The sequence below is a fragment of the Musca domestica genome, unplaced genomic scaffold (genome assembly GCF_030504385.1).
Source record: "Musca domestica strain aabys unplaced genomic scaffold, Musca_domestica.polishedcontigs.V.1.1 34, whole genome shotgun sequence".
Classification (NCBI taxonomy): domain Eukaryota; kingdom Metazoa; phylum Arthropoda; class Insecta; order Diptera; family Muscidae; genus Musca; species Musca domestica.
In genome coordinates, this window is record NW_026712313.1 from 8,201,916 (window position 1) to 8,221,675 (window position 19,760).

Here is a 19,760-nt window from a genome sequence, read left to right on the forward strand (position 1 = left end):
GATGGAAGTTAGGGGACACCTCCTCCTATTGCAAAACTTCAGACCCCCTCCCCATGCAATTGATGAGGAAAAAAACCAAGCGCCTAGAAGTCAACAGAACACCATCAAATCAAGCTGTGGCAAAAATGGAAGTTTATTTTTTCGAAATGGTGGGGTATATAGTGTGACATACCTTCCAGAGGGTGTATATTTGTAACTAAACAACCTGCTCTGTGAGGTCGGTCGTTCGGTCGTATACATAACATAAACGTATCATTTCACAATTTTCCTAACATAAACACCGGAAAATGGGAACTTCTTTCTTTTTTTTTTCTGTTGTTGTTTGACAAAGAAGAAAACTTTGAACTTCTCCCCCCACCTCCCCCCCTCGCGCTCTTGTCCTGCGGAATCCCCTGACATGATTTGTTACTAAATGTTCCCTCATTTAGCATCAATCCAATGCAATGTGGTGGATATACAAAACAAAAACGGAATCTCTGTAGATAATGAATTTCATATCTTTGGTATTCATATCTATTTTTGTTTTCATCTTCGTCTTAAGCCATGTTTTTTTTTTTCATAGATGCCACACCCTCACAACAGCATCCCTTAAATACCAAAAAAGAAGAAGTAAATGGTTGCAGCAGCATCAATCACAAAAATTAACAAAAAATTTTTGGGAGAAAATTGTTGCTATCTAATGGTTGTACTAAATATTTGGTGTAGGTTCCATTAGGTCCTTTTCTCTAAAGAGAGAAGAGAAAGAGAGACTTTAAGATTAATAAGTATTTTTTCACAGAAGACCAATACAGGCTCCTTAATAATAATAATAACTCACAAAAGACCAGATGGTTTTTATTTTCTCAGAAGACTCCGAATGAGGCCTTCTTTCTTAGAAGACAACGTGGTCTTCTTTAATAGAAGACTAGGCAGGATTTATTTGTAGAAAATCAGATAATCGTTTTCATAGAAGACCGGAACATAATGCTTTATAGAGAACGAAAAGAATATTTTTTATAGGAGAAAGTCTTTCCTGACAGAACAATAGAAGGGAATATTTGATGGAAGACTCTGAAGTCTTATCCAATCATGTCAGAATACTAGTAAGTCTTCTTTTATAGGAGAATGCAAAGCCTTCTTTCATAGAAACCATCTTCTTAGAGGGCAAGTTATTTTTTCTTAAAAGGCCAGAAAGTCTTCTATCGTACAGTACCAGGAGATCTTCTTTTAGAAAAGGAAACAGATCTTCTCTCGTAGAATATCAGAAGGTCCTGAATTCTTCATGAAAGCCTTCTTCTTTCAAAAAAAAAAAAAAAGACTAAACGGCCATCTTTCAAAGAAGATCAAAAGGTCTTCTACTGAAAAACGCCTTACCTTCAGTAGAAGGCCAGAAGCTACGCAGATGTCGATTTCCATAGAAGCCATGAAAATCTGTAGTAGGAGGTCCGAAACTTTTTTGTGTAAGACCGATATTTGTCTTCCATAGCCTTCTTCCAGCAGAGCAGGATGTTGTTTTCCATAGAGCAGAAAAGTACGAACGATTGCAGTAAAGAAAAAGAAAAGAATGAACAATGAAAGAAAGGTCGAAAGGGACAGAAGGAAGAAGGACATAAAGATGAAACAAGGAAATATATAAAGGAGAAAACGAAAGACAAATAATGGAATAATAAAGAATGAAAGGGTAAAAAGAAGAGCGGACGGAAGACTGAAAAGACGGAAGGAAGTAATAAATACATAAATAAAGTAAGGAAAAAATGAAGAAAGAAGAAATTAAGAAATATGAAAGGAAGAACGGGGGAAAACAAGTAAAAAGCAGCTAAGATTGGCCGGGCCGAACTTTTAATACCTTCCACCATTTGGAAGGAACTTGAAAAATGTCAAATTTCCAAAGACGTGGACCTACTTACGAAATTTTTTCTCATAGGTACCTATTACGAACTTCAAATACCAAATTTGAAACAATTCCAGTGAATAATGTCGATAAAATAATCAAAATACAAAACGTTAACCGATTTTTTGTCATAGGCTGTAGTACCCATTACGAACTTTAAATACGAATTTTGTTACAATTCCGGTGAATAATGTCACACAAATCATAAAAATACAGTGTCTTGAGAGGTACCGTCATATGGGGGCTGTACAAAGATGTGGACCTGCATACAAAAATGTTTGTCATAGGCTGTAAATTTGAAATAATTCCGGTAAATAATGTTGCTAAAACCATAAAAAGACCGAATATAGGGGCTATACGAAGACGTGGACGTGCATACGTTTTTTTCCATAGGTTGTAGTAACCATTAAGATCTCCCAACACGAAATTTGAAACGATTCCAGTGAAGAATGTAGCTAAAATCATCATAATCCCGAATATAGGGAGGTACCAATATGGGGGGCTGCACGAAGTCGTGGACCTGCACAGACAATTTTATGTCATAGGCTGTAGTACCTATTACGAAGTGCAAATACGAAATTTAAAATAATATACTTTGTGGTCTCTAACGCCTTATTATTGAATAACAGAACAGGTTCTTCCACATAAGACCTTAAGGTCTTCTTCCTCTTCCATAAAAGACAAGAAGATCTACTTCATCTGCTTTATAGGACCTGAGATCATCTCTACTCAAAGACTAGTAGGTCGTATTATATTCCATAGAAGAGCGGAAGTTCTTCTTCCGTAACAACTTCTCTTATTGAAGACAAGAGAGTCCACTCATACAAGACAAGGTATTTTTTCAGAAGGCCTTTTTTCGTTAAAGAACAGAAGGTATTTTCATGGAAGAACAGAATATATTTTTCCATAAAAAACCTGAAGGTATACTTTCACCTGAGATAGCATACCAGAAGGTGTTCCTCGTGTAATCTTGAATTCTTTCATAGAACAGAGTATAGTCTTCTCTCTTAGAAAAGAAGGTCTGCTTTTTTAGATTACCAAAATCCATATCTGACCAAAATCGCCAAGACCGTTGGTATTCTGCCGAGAAACGGAGAAAACTAAAGGTTGCAAGGTGCGGATATTTTGTGGCTTTGAATGTACAGATTGTCATTAACCACGTAGTATTCGATTTTTGGGATACTACTACTTCCCCGACCATAATTGGATTGAGAGAGTTTCAGTCTCTACTCGAATTCGAGTGGGAACCTCTCCGGAAGTAGAACAAAAAACCGAATATACTCTATTTTTCAATGTCAGAGGGTATTTTTATTTTCAGAGGGTGCGTGTTTTGGTCCTTTTCGAGTAAAACTTAAATTCCCTTAAAATCGACCGAATTCTGGTCATTGCCGAGTACTCTATTAGTTTTTATCAAACCATCGTTGTATTTATTTGTTAGTATGCGTATTTTCTCAACCCAAAGCTGCAAAGGAAGCAGAACCAAACACTTTAAAGAGTATTGTCGTAAATCTATACCAACAAGACATTCTCTTCCTCCATTAGAAGACCTTCCTGCCTTTTAGGCCAAACACTTTGAAGAGTATTGTCGTAAATCTATATCAACCAGACCTTCTCTTCTTCCATGAGAAGACCTTCCTTCCTTTTAGGAGAATACCTTCCAGTCCTCTAAGAGAAGATCTTTCAGTCTTCCAAGAGAAGACCTTCCTGTATTCTAAGAGAAGTCATTCATGTCTTCTAAGAGAACACTGTGCCTTCTATGAGAAGACTTTCTCGTCTTTTTTGAGGAGATCTTTATGTCTTCTATGAGGAGATCTTTAGGTCTTTTCAATGTCACTCCAACGACAGAGAGAGAGAGACCATGTTTTTCTCCTTTTCGAATGGAACTTAAATTCCCTTGAAATCGACCGAATTCTGGTCTCTGCCGAGTACTCTATCAGTTTTTATCATACCCTCGTTGTATTTTTTTGTATGTATGTGTATTTTCTCAACCCACAGTGTAGATCTATATCAACAAGAGAAGATCCTCCTGCCTTTTAGGAGAAGACCTTCCAGTCCTCCTAGAGAAGACCTTCCTGTCTTCTAAAAGGAGGCCTTAATGTCTTCCAAGAGAAGACTTTGCCTTCTATGAGAAGACCTTCTGGTTTTCTATGAGGAGATCTTTAGGTTTTCTATGAGAAGGCCTTGTGGTCTTCTATGAGGAGATATTTAGGTCTTCTATGAGAACACCTTGTCTTCTTATATCTGAAGACATTGTGGTCTTCTATGAGGAGATCTTTGGGTTTTTTTTATGAGAAGATCATGTGGTCTTCTATTAGGAGATCACCTTGTGTCCTTCTTCTATCAGGAGACATTTTGGTCTTCTATGAGGGGATCTTTAGGGTTTCTATGAGAAGGCCTTGTGGTCTTCTATTAGGAGATCACCTTGTGTCCTTCTATCAGGAGACATGAGGAGATCTTTGGGTTTTCTATGAGAAGACTATGTGGTCTTCTATGATGAGACCTTTTCTGAGGAGATCTTTAGGTATTCTATGAGAATACCCTGTGGTCTTCTATGAAAAGTTCTTTAGGTCTTCTATGAGAAGACCTCATGGTTATATATGATGAGTCCTTTTTTGAGGAGATCTTTAGTTCTTCTTTGAGAAGACCTTGTGGTCTTCTATCAGTCGACCTTCTGGTTTTCTATGAGGAGATTTTTAAGTTTTCTATGAGAAGACCTTGTTGTCTTCTATGGTGAGATCTTTTTTGAGGAGATCTTTAGGTCTTCTTGAGGTGATCTTTAGGTCTTCTGTGAGGAGATCTTTAGGTCTTCTATGAGAAGACCTTGTGGTCTTCTATCGGGAGACCTTCTGGTCTTGTATGAGAAGATCTTTAGCTGAGGAGACCTTTTTTGAGAAGATCTTCAGGTCTTCACACTAAAAGTAAACTCTCACTCTATTTCGAGCATTTCGATTCACATTTTAATTTCTCAAACAGAAGTAACCCTCATAGAAACTCGCACTCTCTTAAAAAAGTATCAAAACTGAACTCCTCTTTAGAACTTTGAGGTCCAGTGAGGCGTTTTCTCTTTCCCTTTACTATAGCGGTTTGTAGGAAGTCTTTTCTTAATCGGAAGGCAAGTTGACACTATTTCGTCTGGTGGAAGGATGCTTCGAACATCTACTTCTATAGGTCTCTTCGTATTGAAAACTTCTTTAATAAGTAGATTTAAAACAGCACAAAATCGACATAAGTAAAGAAAATTATTGACTTCTTCTTAAAGTAAAAATTCAATAACGCAATTGTTTTTTAAAGAATGTCCTTTATAAGAAAATGTATTTTTTTTCAGATCATACAGCGAAAATTATTCTAAATCCATTCTATAATTCAATTCGCCTTAAAACGATGATATCAAATTGAAACTATCTAAATATACCCGATATTGCGAAATCTGTCTTTAAATTGCTTATTGGGATTGTTTTTTGTTATTTTCCTGGAGGGAGGGGAAGGGGGTTAGAAAAAACCTGACATAATTCTTCCTTACTTCCTTTTGCTGTCCTTAATTCAAATAGATTACATTTAAATAAATTACGTGGACAAAAAAAATGAACAGAAATTTCTTGTTTTTTTATTTTGGCCGGATATTTGACTAACAATTAATTAACATTCTATTTGATTAGGATGGATGGATATTCTTGCATTGAGGCCAATTTATCCTTTAATATAATAACAAGGCGAGGCAGCAGCCTCATTCATTTCAAAACAAATTCAATTTCATGCCATGATAACTTTTTTCATCCTCTTTTTTCCCGTTTATTGTAGATTTAGCAGCTAATCAGGAGGAGGAGGATAACAACAAAAAAGGTGGCCGTGGAAACACACAAATTAATGCTGATAGAGACGAATCAGAAGAGAAGATAACAACACGGAGAAAAAAAAGGATATGAGGAGGATATAAACGAATGTCAACATCAATCGTGGTCGTTGGTGTTGTGTGGCGGTGGTGGCACATCCAGTAATAAATTATGAAACAATCAAAGCCAGAAATGCATAGCTAAGCAGAACAAGAACAACGGATACTTGTCGTTCACGTTTTTTTTTGGGGGTCATAAATAGCAACACGTATTGTCCTTTGTTTGTTTAAATAAACAAAAAAAAAAAAAAAAACGCCGACAAGCCAAGTAATTCCAACACACACTCGAACCCATACAACCTACCTCAAAATTCAAGCCTGGCAACCAAACTCGAAGTCAAAAGAAAACGCAAAAAACAAAAAGGAAACCAAATCAACAGAGAAATATACAAATATAAATAGCCCTAAACCCAACTCGTCCTCGCAGAGGAGTAGCAGCAACAACAGCAAACAGCATTCAATCAAGTTAGCCAGCCAGCCAGCAACAACACATGAGTCCGAGCAACCAGCAACAGCAGCAACTCGAAAAGCCATAGCCATAGTAGCAATCAGCCAAGCCAACCAGACCGACCGACAGACCAAACAGCCAACCCAACCAACCATCCATCCATCAGCCAACCATCTGTATATGGTAATTTTTTTGAGGTTGTTGGTGTTGCTTTATTAACGTACGACGTTATGACTTGAAGGCCAGACACATTATTCAACCATCATCACCAACCAACCAGCCAACAGCAGCAGCAGTAGTAACCTAGCCAAGTGAACCACCAAACAACAACCCAGCAAGCCGGTCATTTACCAGGAAAACAACAAAAATCAACCAGAAAAGCCAAAAACTTAACATATCTTCTCTCGACAATCATTTCATTTCCATATAACTTCAAAAGCCGAAACAACACCACACGAACAAAAATTCAACTTTCCTTTGGAGCAGCTAGCCAGCCAGAGCCAATACACACAGAGACACAACAGGCTACCTACCGGCTCTCCCCTGCCTGTCTTCCCCCATTCGTTCCCAACTCAGCAAAACTTGTTATCATCGACGTCATTGGATATTTGCCAAAAAAATAAAGAAGAGAGGAGAGGAGACCAGCACCACCACCACCATTTTCCATAAAAGGAAACAACGAAAACGACATAAAACAAGTTTCACCACTGCCCAAATATTCATTCGGCAGCAGCAGCATCTTTGTCCAAACTTTGGTCATTAACAAAACGACGACGACGACGACAACGAGTGTCCTGTGCTGCTTTTTTGTGGTCACGACCGGCAAACTTTTAACACGTTTCGTTCGTCGTTCGCCCTAGCACTGAGTGTGAGAGCAAAGCTCAAAGCAAAAATATGTCTACCTCAATATTAGCCGCCTTATCATCATCCTCTAATGGCAATGGTGGCAGTGGCAACACCACCGATAATCATAATCCTCCGCCTCCATCATCATCTAATCGTGAATTTGTCGAAGGTTGGACATTGGCTCAGACACTGGGTGAAGGTGCCTATGGCGAGTAAGTATTTAATAGTCCACATGGAAATTAGTTGTATTAGAATGTGTTTAATTGTGTATGTTTTGTTTTAAAGAGCGTGTTGTGAGGAACTTGAAACGGGATTAAGGTCGAAATTTGATGAAACCTGGTTCAGTTCTAGGATAGAAATTCCAGGATGTGCATGGGCAAATGATCTCCTACCTATATCCTTATAATTTAATGTTTGAAGAATATCTCATGCAAATGTTGACCGCAACTGCAGCAAAAATGGTCCTTCCGCTTAGTACATTTCTGACATACTCTTTCCAACATTTCGGTCGGTATCTCACGAATAAATGTTTTCTTTCAATGCGTGGATTGAAGGGGACTTGTCTGTATAAAAATGGGCTTTAACATTGTCCCACAAATTAGTCTAAAGGTGTTAAATGGCACGGTCTTGGAGGTCAATAGTTCGGTCCCGAACTGGAAATGAAATGTTCACGAATCCCATCCAGGGGAAAATTTGGATATTATTTCACGATTGCGATCACCATTCACAGTTGCGTTACAATTCGCCGCAACTTTGAAGAAGTACCAGCCCATTAACCACACGAAACTGTGACATCTGGATGAATTGGTACCTTTTGTAATGCTATTGCCTGATTTTCATTCCCAAATCCACAATTCTGCTTACGTACCTGTTGAACCAAAAATGAGCTTCAGTTTTTCAATAAATAAAAAGTGGCACTTTGAACAATTTCCTTAGATACTGTTTCACCAAAAATTCTGCGTTGCGTTATGTCGTTCGGCTTTGATTCTTGTTTTAGACCCTAGGTCTCATTGGACCAAAATTGTTTCAGGACATTTATTGTCGTTATAGCGATGTTCGTCCGTCTGTCTGGCTGGTGCGCACAATAACTCTCGAAGGGAGTATCCGATTTGGTCCAAACTTTGTACAACGTAATATTATTGTCAAACTTAGATCGAGTTCGGAGATGGGCAATATCGGTCCACTCCTTTTGCACAGAAAGAGAAAGGATAATCCGATTTTGTTCCAACTTTGCAAATCCTAATATTTGCGTCAGTGCTACGCCATATGGGAAAATGGACAATATCGGTCCACTCCATCAAGTACCTTCCCCACAAAGGATCAAAATTTTGAATAATTACAACTCTAATAAAATGTGATGTAAGAGTCCGATTGTCTTCATATTTCACAGATCCCAATATTTGTATCAACCCAAGGTCTGGTGAGAAGATGAGATATATCGGTTCATTCCTTCTGGTACCTCCCCCACAAAGGGTAGAAGTTTTGAATATTCATGAAGCTCATAAAACGCGAAATAAGCATCCGATTTCATTCAGCCTAAGCACATCTCAATATTTCTATCAGATCGAGATCGGTCCATTCCTTCTGGTACCTCTCCACAAAATTTTGAATAATTACAACTCTTATAAAATGTGATGTAAGAGTCCGATTGTCTTCATATTTCACAGATCGCAATATTTTTATCAACCCAAGGTCTGGTAAGAAGATGGGATAAATCGGTTCATTCTTTCTGGTACCTCGCCCACAAAGGGTAACAATTTTGAATATTCATGAAGCTCATAAAACGCTAAAAAACATCCGCTTTCATTCAGACTAAGCCCATCTCAATATTTCTATCAGATCGAGATCGGTCCATTCCTTCTGATGTCTCCCCCACAAAGGGTCAAAGTTTTGAATAACAAAAATGATCATAAAATCCGAAATAGACATCCGGTTCTCTTCATATTTCATATATCCCATTATTTCTACTAACACAAGATCTGTTATAAAGCTGATAGAGATCAGACGATTCCTTCTGGTACCTCCTCTACAAAGGGTCAACATTTTGAATATTCATGAAGCTCATAAAAAACGTAATTAACATCCGATTCCATTCTGACTTGGCACATCTCAATATTTTCATCAACACAAGATCTGTTATAAAGATGGTAGAGATCGGACCATTCCTTCTGATGTCTCACCCACAAAGGGTCAAAGTTTTAGATAAGAAAAATGACCATAAAAGAGACATCCGGTCTTATTCAAATTACACACATCACAATATTTGTATTAACACGGCCCACACCTTCTGGTACCTCCCCAACAAAGGGTTACAATTTTGAATATCCATGAAGCTCATAAAACGGGAAATTCACATCCGATCCCATACAGACTAGGTACATCTCAATATTTCCATTAATAAAAGATATGGTATAGATCGGACAATTCCTTCGGTACCTCCCCCACAAAGGGTCAAAATTTTGAATATCCATGAAGTTCATAAAACGGGAAATTAACATCCGATTCTTTTCAGCTTAGTACATCTCAATATTTCCATTAGCACAAGATCTGTTATAAAGATGGTAGAGATCGGACCGCACATAGGGTTCAAGATTTTTGAAAACAAAACGCTTAAAGAAAGCGGGATAAGCATCCAACTCTTTTTGCAAGTATGAAATTTATGATTTCGTGTAAAATTGAATATAAATGTTCGATTTTCTTGTAATTTTTTCCATACCAATATTTTTATCTGTATTAGATGAAGTTTGAAAATGCAATACTTCGGTCTACTCTATCTGGCATCTTACGCTCATTTTAACATTTTCTGAAAATTATTGCATATCTCATATACAGTGAAGGAAGTAACAAATATAGTCCAAACCTGACACATCGCAATATTAATGCCATGTTTATTTTGGTCCGATACAAAGTTCGAATTTCCATTTCTTCGGAACCTACTTCATTGAGGTTCAACAATTTGAATAATCATAACAGAAGTCAACAAAATATATTTAAATAATCTAACATTGGCTGAGGGTATACATCTGTCGACAAAACCAACTGATATTTTTTAACTTGTTTCAAATTAACTACGATTTTTTTTAAATTAAGAAATTTGCGCAGTACCAGGTCTTCCAAAATTTCCCACCTCGGAAGTTCTTCCACCTTCTGATATCGATTTTCAGATTTTTTATGTCCTTTTTATTTCAAGACACAAAGATATGCTGTGAAACAGAAAACGTTCACCATATATTGATATCAAATATTGAAACATTTAGAATTTTTTTATTCAAAAATTTGTGAACTTTTATTCGTGCTTTAGGATTTGTTTGTATTTTTGTTCTTCTTTATTTCTTCTTTTATTCTTCAGGTGGTATTAAATATTATTATCTGTGGTGCCAATATTTAGCCGCACTAATTTTTGTTTTTTGCATTACAAAATTAAATATTAAATTCTACAAAACTATTAGTTGTTGTTGTCATTTGAACTAAACGCCTGAATTGAAAACTTTTAACGGAATTCTATTTCAGCACAAAGGAGGAGGAACAAATGACAAAATGCAAAAATAAACAGACTCGCACACACACTCACACAATCAAGTCAATAAACCGGAAACCTATGAACAACTTCCTTCCGGCATTTCAAAACCATTTTTTTCTGTGCTCATCTTTTGTCCAATATCTCAGACGGACGGACATGAAGAGTGTTTGTGTGATGTGTAGGAGTGTGGGAGGGCGACTATATCTCTCCCCATCTCTCTCTGTGTCAAACAAGAAAATGTGTCTCTATCATAGAATAAAAGTGCGCAGGTCAGTAGTTTAGAGTTGTGATAAGATGTGATACCACACAAAAGAGAGATAAATGGAGAGAAAGTTGTATTGGATTTTAACAATGAAACCTTAGAGGTGTTTTGTGTTGTCGCATTTCGTGTTGTTGTGATAGAGCATGTTTGATGGGAGAGAGCAATGCATGGTTTTATTGAACTCATCTTCAACGTGTATTGATGATTTGTATAGAGAATAGAGTTGTCGGATTTGGGGGGTTTGGTCAGATTTTTTTGAGTCCTTCTATGGATATACTCTTCAAATGCCTTTGTCCAAAATTATCCCGGGGTCTTTTACACCTTTCCATAGACGGAATATTTTTGTGAGCTTTTCTGCAGACTTACAATATTATTATTGCAGAGAATATTTCTTTGTACATTTGGTGTTCTTCAAATGTCTGATTTTATAAGAATTTCTGTAGTTATGGGATTCCTTTCATGGGTATTTTATAGAGAGAACCATCTTCTGATGTCTTCTGTAGAGAAAATTATCGTTTGAGGTCTTCCCTAAAAATAATTATCTCTTGAAGCTTTCTATATGGGTTGTTATAATTAGAAAATTCTTTTGAGGACTACAATAGGTAAACGTCTATTCTATTGATAGAGTATATCTGTAGATATATATCTGTAGATAGAGATATATCTATAGATAGAGACATATCTGCATATAGAGATATATCTGTTGATAGATAAAATACCCTTCTAAAGTTTTCTATAGACAGAAAGCAGTTTTAAATTTTTCTATGGATACAGAACCTTCAATAGAAGATAGATAGAAGACTCTATTGACGTTTTTTTAGTCTTAAAACCATTATAAGATTTCTTAAGGATGAGATTCCTTCCTGAGGTCTTCGATATAGTGTAGACCCTTTTGATCACTTATAAAACGAAGATACTTCTAAGATGTTTGGTAGATAGGATAACTTCTCTCCATACTGAAGACCATTCTGAACTCTTCTATAACAATTAAGACTTATATAAATATTAAATTAACACTTATGTGACAACGTCAAAGATTTGGACTATATCGACTACTTCCTTCACGTTATATGAGATATGTAATAATTTTTGTAGAATTTGAAGGAAACCGATTTTATGCGAAATCAAATTTCGATAAATTACATATTCATCTCAGGTTTCTGGTTAAGAGAAATATTTAGATATAGCCAGTTGTTAAGAATCGCCGACTTGTTTCGCAAGTTTTGACAGATACAAGTATTGGAAATTGTGACCCTTTGTGGGTGAGGTACCAGAAGGGATTTGCAGATATATATCATCATCACAACAGATATTGCGTTAGCAAAAATATTTGGATGTTTGAAAATTGAACCCTATGTGGGGGAGGTTTCAGAAGGAATGATCCGATCCCTACCATCTTTATGGCAGATCTTGTGTTGATGGAATTATTGAGATGTGCTAAGTCTGAATGAATGTTCAAAATTTTGACCCTTTGTGAGGGGAGGTACCAGAGGGAGTAGACCGGTATATTTCATCTTGACACCAGATCTTATTGATCTTAAAAATATTGGGTTATGTGTAATTTGAAGACAATCAGACATCACATTTTATACGAGTTAGAATTATTCAAAATTTCGACCCTTTGTGCGGGAAGTACTTTTGGAGTACACCGCACCTGAGCTAACACTAGTGCAAATATTAGGACTTCCAAAGTTGGAGCAAAATTGGATTATCCTTTCTGTTTCTGTGGAGTAAAATATTTTTTTTTATATCCTCAGCCATATGGCTACAGGTATATATCATTTGATACGGTCAAAACGTGCCTAGTCGAAATAACGGTTTTAGACCCTAGGTCTCTTTGGACCAAATCCGTATCAGAACATTTGGAGTCGATCTAGCGATGTCCGTCCGTCTGTCTGTCTGCCTGGCTGGTGCGCACGATAACTCTCGAAGGGAGTATCCGAATTGATCAAAAGTTGGTACATTGTAATATTTTTGTCAAACTTAGATCAAGTTCGGAGATGGGTAATATCGGTGCACTCCTTCTGGTATCTCCCCCACAATAGGTCGAAATTATCAAAAACTTTATTTTTTTGCACAGAAAGAGAAACAATAATCCGATTTTGCTCCAACTTTGCAAATCTAAATTTTTGCGTTAGTGCTAGGTCAGGTGTGAAAATGGACAATATCGGTCCACTCCATCAAGTACCTCCCCCACAAATGGCCAACATTTTGAATAATTACAACTCTAATAAAATGTGATATAAGAGTCCGATTGGTTCACATCTCGGAATGGAATATATCGGTCCACTCCTTTTGGTACCTCGCCCACAATCGGTCGAAATTTTCAAAAGAATTTTTTTTTCTGCTCAGAAAGAGAATAGTTAATTCGATTTTGTTCCAACTTTGAAAAACCTGATATTTACGTCAGTTCTAGGTCAGGTGCAAAAATGGATAATATCGGTCCAGTCCATCAAGTACCTTCCCACAAATGGTCGAAATTTTGAATATCAATTTAAATTAACATCCGATTCCATTCAGACTTGGTGTATCTCAATATTTTCATCAACACAAGATCTGTTATAAAGATAAAGAGATCGGACCATTTCTTCTGGTGCCTCCCCACATAGGGTTCAACATTTAAACAAGAAAAAAACGCTCGAAGAATTCGAAAGAAGCATCTAAATGCATCCATCCATCTCCTCAAATTTCCCACATACAAACATTATTGCTAACACAAGATCTGTTGTGAAGATGATATACACCTGCCAACCCTCTCTGGTACCTCAGCCACAAAGGGTCACAATTTCCAATACTTATATCTGTCAAAACTTGCGAAACAAGTCGGCGATTCTTTACAACTTGCTATATCTAAATATTTCTCTTAACCAGTATTCTGATATGAGTATGTAATTTGTCGGAATCTATGATTTCGCATAAAAATTGAATACAAATGTTCGCTTTCCTTCAAATATTGCACATACCAATATTTTTTATCTGTATTACATGAAGTATTAAAATGGAATACTGCGGTCCGCTATATCTGTTACCTGACACATATTTCCATTTTCCGAAAATGTGCACACATCTCAATTAAAGTAAAGAAATAGTCGATATAGTCCAAATCTGTCACATTTATAACTCAAGGCTGGGGGTAGCCATATGGCTGAGGTTATAAAAATGTGAAATAGTCCCTTTATATCTGAATGTAACATCATGTGTAATGGGACCTTAATTTAGCATTAAGAGAGTAGAATACTAAAAGTACTTTAATCGTTGCATACTTTTTGGATCGTATGGAAATTAAAAATAATAATACAACGAATATATGATCCAAGAATCAAAAATCTATTTCGAAAAGTCGGAAAGGTTATATCAAAATTAGTGCGTCCTCATCTTCAGCAGGCTGAAATACATTATTTTTTGTTTTATTTTTCTGGTGTTTTCAAAAACTTTCCCTTCAAAAAATTTATAAAAAAAATCTGCAATGGTAACTCTGCTCCTAAAGGATACACCACACACAACGTGTTTTAGTTTGAGAACTGTTTCAATAGAACGCCCACGTTTTTGAATTGAATTAAATAATCGTCAGAGTTGTTGTAACAACATTGAAGAGAGTTTTGTTACATGAACTCGCTCTCTCTCTCGCTACACTGCTGTATAGTATCACAAGTTTCCCTCAAGTTTATTGCAACAATGCTTTTGTTATTTCAACATCTCTCTTGTCACGTTCTCCCTCTCTCGCTCTTTCTCATTACAGAGTAAAATTGTTGATTAATCGTCAAACCGGTGAAGCTGTTGCTATGAAAATGGTCGATTTGAAAAAACATTCGGATGCCATCATGTCGGTGCGTAAAGAAATTTGCATACAGAAAATGTTACAGGACCAGCACATCCTGAGATTTTTCGGTAATCGTTCACATGGTCATATTGAATACATATTTCTGGAATATGCAGCCGGTGGCGAGCTGTTCGATCGAATCGGTAAGTTTGTGAAGTTAAGCTAAGATAATTTCTAAAACTAAAAATAAAAGAAAATGTAGTGGAAAAAATATGAAAACTTTTAACAAAGGACGTGTTGATTTGCAAAAGTGTTTGAAATCCTTTCAAAGTTTGTAATCTTCAACCGGTGTTTGATGAAAGTGTGTGTTTGTGTGTAAGTGTGTATGTGTATCTACAGCATATTTTAATTCAAATCCCTTGGAAATTTGTCCCCCTAAGTTCTCCCCACAATAAATTATGGCAAGCAATTGCTAACTACGTAGAGTGAGCCCAGCATCCAGCTCACATCCTTCCCCGGTCTCTCCGTTCATCTATCCAATCAATCCTAACTAGCAGGGTATTGATTTCAATTGTTTATTTGTTTGGATTGGATTGATTGATACATTCATCGCCATCGCCATCATCATCATCACCATCAACAGCGTCAATAGCAGCATTGGCAGCATCATCATTATTCTTCCTCCTCCTCCCACCTCCCACCAATTATAACAGGTTTTTCAATTGTTTGTTTAATGTATTCGTTCTGTGCAGTCGCCGTAGTTGTTTTTGCCCTGCCCCACATCCTCCTCTAAACTAACTGCTACGGCTGCTTAATGAAGCCATCATAAAGTTGAAATCAATGGAAAATTCATTTGACTAAGTTTTTTCCTCTCTTTTTGTCGTTGTTGTTGTTGTTGTTTGTTTGTAATGAGCTTTGTGGTTCATTATCGAATCATCGACATTTTTCATTCGCCGTTCAATCATTATTTCCCAATTGTTATTGCTTTTGAAGTGTTTGATTTTGAATAGAATATGCAATGCAAATCGCATTAAAACTTTGAATAATTATCTAAACACAAGAAGAGAGGTTTCTTTTGTGGAAACTTATATAAACTAAATGGTTGAAATAACTTTGAGCGGAAATAACTATTGGGTGGAAATCAATTTGGATTAGGAAAAAGACAATTTGGGGAGAAGAGATATTCTTTTCGTTTATTCTACAGGTCCTCTATACGAAAAAACCCCAGTCTTGAAATCGAGGCTTTCCTTTATATATATACTCCACCAAAAAGTGGACCTACATGACCTATTTACTAAACCTATGATTCTTAAAACAATACAAAGCTCTCTATCAAATTTCAAACCTCCATCCCAAATATATCTGAACCAAGTAAAATAGTATCAGTGGGTTTTGCCGACAGATGTATACTCCCAGCCTTGAGTTATGATTATTCAAACTATTGACCCTTTATATGGGGGAGGTTCCGAAGCACTTGGCCAATATTGACCAATTCATATCTTACCTAAATATTACAAAGTGCCAGATTTGGACTATATCGAGTACTTTCTATACTTTATATGAAATATTTGCAAATTTTTGGAAAATGAGGAAATATGCGAGAGGTAACACATATATCGGCCCAAAGTACTCCATTTTCAGACTTCATCGAATGCAGATAAAATTATTGGTATGTGCAAAATTTGAAGGAAATCAAACATTTATATCAAATTTTATGCGAAATCAAAAACTTCGATAAAGTACATATTCATATCAGATTTCCGGTTAAGAGAAATGTTTAGATATAGCAAGTTGTAAAAAATCGCCTACTTTTTTCGCAAGTTATGACAGATATAAACTTTGGAAATTGTGACCCTTTGTGGGTGAGGTACCAGAAGGGGTTGGCAGATGTACATCATCTTCACAGCAGATCTTGTGTTAGCAAAAATGTTTGTGTGTTTCTGAAATTTGAGAAGATGGATGGATGGATTTGGATGCTTATTTCGCTTTCTTGGAGCGTTTTGTTTTTCAAAATCTTGAACCCTGTGTGAAGGAGGTATCAGAAGAAATGGTCATGATCATTTTTATAACAGATCTTGCGTTGATGGAAATTGCGTTGATGGAAAGTAATTGTCCGTTGCTTATTTGGGATTTTATTATCGTTTTGGTCATTTAAAACTTTGACCCTTTGTGGGGGAAGTACCAGAAGGAATGACTCGATCTCTACCATCTTAATAACCGATCTTGTGTTGAGGGAAATATTGATAAGTACCAAGTCTGAATGGAGTTGGATGTTTATTTAAAGTTTTATGAGCTTCATGGATATTCAAAATGTTGACCCTTTGTAGGGAAGGTACCAGAAGGAGTCGGCCGATGAATCCCATCTTCACAGCTGATTTTGGGTTAATAAAAATATTGTGATGTGTGTAATTTGAAGAGAACCGGATGCCTATTTCCGATTTTATGATAGTTTTGGTTTTTCAAAACTTTAACCCTTTGTGGGGGAGGTACCAGAAGGAATGGTCCGATCTCTACCATCTTTATAATAGATCTTGTGTTGATGGAAATGTTGAGATGTACCAAGTCTGAATGGAATCGGATTTTAATTTCATGGATACTCAAAATTTTGACCCTTTGCGGGAGACGTAGTGGAAATAAAGGGATGTCTGATATAAAAAGAGAACCTGATGCTTATTTCGAATTTTATAAAAGTTTTGATTATTCAAAACTTTGATTCTTTGTGGAGAGGTACCAAAAGGAATGGTCCGATCTCTATTTTTTTTATGACAGATCCTATGTTAATTGAAATATTCAGATGTGCCAAGGAATGGAATCGAATGTTAATTAAATAGAATCGGATGTTCATTTCGCGTTTTAAAAGCTTACTATATATTTCAAATTTCTACCTTTTGTGGGGGAGGTACCAGGAAGGAGTGGACCTTTACATTCCATTTTAACTGCAGATCTTGGGTTAATAAAATTATTGGGATGTGTGAAAGTTGAAGACAATCGAACTCTTATGCCATATTTTATAAGAGTTATAATTATTCACCATTTGTGGGGGAGGTACTGTGGACCGATATAGTCCATTTTCGCATCTGACCTAGCACTGATGCAAATATTATGATTTGCAAAGTTGGAGCAAAACCGGATTATCCTTTCTGTTTCTGTGCGGTAATTTTTTTATTGAGAATGTTGACATTTTTTTGGGTAGGTACCAGAAGAAGTGGACCTATATTGCCCATCTCCGAACTCGATCTAAGTTTGATAATAATATCACGATGTACCAAGTTTGGACCAAATCGGATACTCCCTTCAAGAGTTATCGTGCGCAGCAGCCAGACAGACGGAGGGACGAACATCGCTATATCGACTCCAAATGTCCTGAAACGTATTTGGTCCAGGACTACGACCCTAAAACCTTTATTTCGATAAGGGCTGTTTGGCCGTATCAAATGATATATACCCTCTCTAGCCATATGGCTGAGGGTATAAAAAAGGATCGGAATGACAAACATTATACCCTCCATACTATTGCAGAGGGTAAAAAAATATTCTAAAAAAACTGCCTTAAATGGAATGGTTTTTATGAGCTTTTCGAAGACGAGGGCTTCAACCGTTTTTCGATACATAAATACCTCTTTCAATCTTCAGATTTTAAAGATTTTCTATCGATAAAAGGTCTGTCATAGCATTTCTTAGATTAAAGACTATTTAAAGTTGTTCTCAAGACAGAAGAGTTTCCACAGGATTTCTAAACGTGGAAGACCTCAAACTGATTTTATCGGATGTTTTTTAAGCCCGATAGAACTTGAAATTATAAAACATAACGCAAAAAATTAAATTTTAATCAAAATTTTTTTTATTCGAAAGATCAATGTGACATTAACATTTGAAAATGATTTCGGGCATATGGGCACCGCGGCTGTTCTTGGCGAAGTGCATTCTGGACGTCCAATTTTTAGCCACTTTTTCGAGCACTGCTAGCCGTTTGTTACGAATAGCAAGAACAATGCTGGCCACCAAGGTGTCAATTGTTGCTGGTTTATCAGCATAAACCAGTGACTTCACGTAGCCCCACAGGAAATAATCGAGAGGTGTCAAATCGCACGACCTTGGAGGCCAATCGACAGGTCCACTTCTTGAAATCAACTTATCGACAAATTTTTATTTCAATAAGTAGATGGTTGCGTTCGCCGTATGGCACGTAGCGCCATCCTGTTGAAACCACATCTCCTCCGGATCAATGTCATCCATATTTTTAAACAAAAAATCATTGATCATGGTGCGGTAACGATCTCCATTGACCGTAACGCGAGCTCCGGCCTCATTTTTGAAGAAATAAGGTCCAATGATGCCACAAGCGTGAAAACCGCACCATGCATTAGTGCACAGTCTGTAGGGTCTCTTGTGGATTGGTCTCACTCCATGTGCGGCAATTTTGCTTATTAACAAACCCGTTAAGCCAAAAAATGCGCCTAATCGCTGAACACAATTTTGCGATAAAACAACGGGTCATTTGCATTTGCCAAACTCTTGAGCCTGATTTTCAAAGTAAATTTGGATAATTTCGTAGCGTTGTTCAAGTGAATCTATTCATGATGATTTGTCAGAGTATACTGAAACAAATAAAAAAAGTTTCATCAAAATTTAATTTTTTGTGTTACTTTTTACAATTTAAAGTTCTATCCATGCTTAAAAAACACCCTTTATAAACTTCAAATATCTACCATAGGTCTTCTACTGGTCTTTTATTAATAGAATGCATCTACATGTCCTTAACAGATTAAATCTTCAAAAATTGCTAACTATAAACTTAGAATTTAAAATCGATTACGAAAGTCGGACAGAATCCAAAAACTCGTAATTATTGTCAAAAGTCCGAAAAGTATATAAGTCGACTTTTTTCGACTGCATATCCCTGAAGATCATTTTTTTAGACCTTTCGATGGAAGTTGTTAAAAGAATAGAAAATTATAGCTTAAAACATATGAGTCCTTATGCATTTGTTTGGTGGTATAAAAATCAACACAAATCTGTCATCTCAAAATTAAAACTCAAACTGGACTTTCATATCCGAAAGTCCAGAAATTCGATCAATCGAAACCTATCAATGCAAAAAATCTGAATAATGAATTAAATTATTACATTTTGGCCTATGATAGAAAGTAAGTACTTACCATATT

The 19,760-nt window shown here is 36.5% G+C and overlaps 1 protein-coding gene across 2 annotated transcripts in view; it reads left to right on the forward strand.

Moving 5' to 3' along the window:
* LOC101891848 (serine/threonine-protein kinase grp) overlaps positions 1-19,760 on the forward strand; it is a 107,380-nt gene that overhangs the window by 60,894 nt on the left and 26,726 nt on the right. For both annotated transcript variants that reach the window (XM_059125614.1, XM_059125616.1), the window contains exons 3-4: positions 5,669-7,265; positions 14,575-14,798. In XM_059125614.1, the coding sequence (XP_058981597.1) occupies positions 7,102-7,265; positions 14,575-14,798 (388 nt within the window). In that variant the 5' untranslated portion in view covers positions 5,669-7,101. The remainder of the gene's footprint in view (positions 1-5,668; positions 7,266-14,574; positions 14,799-19,760) is intronic.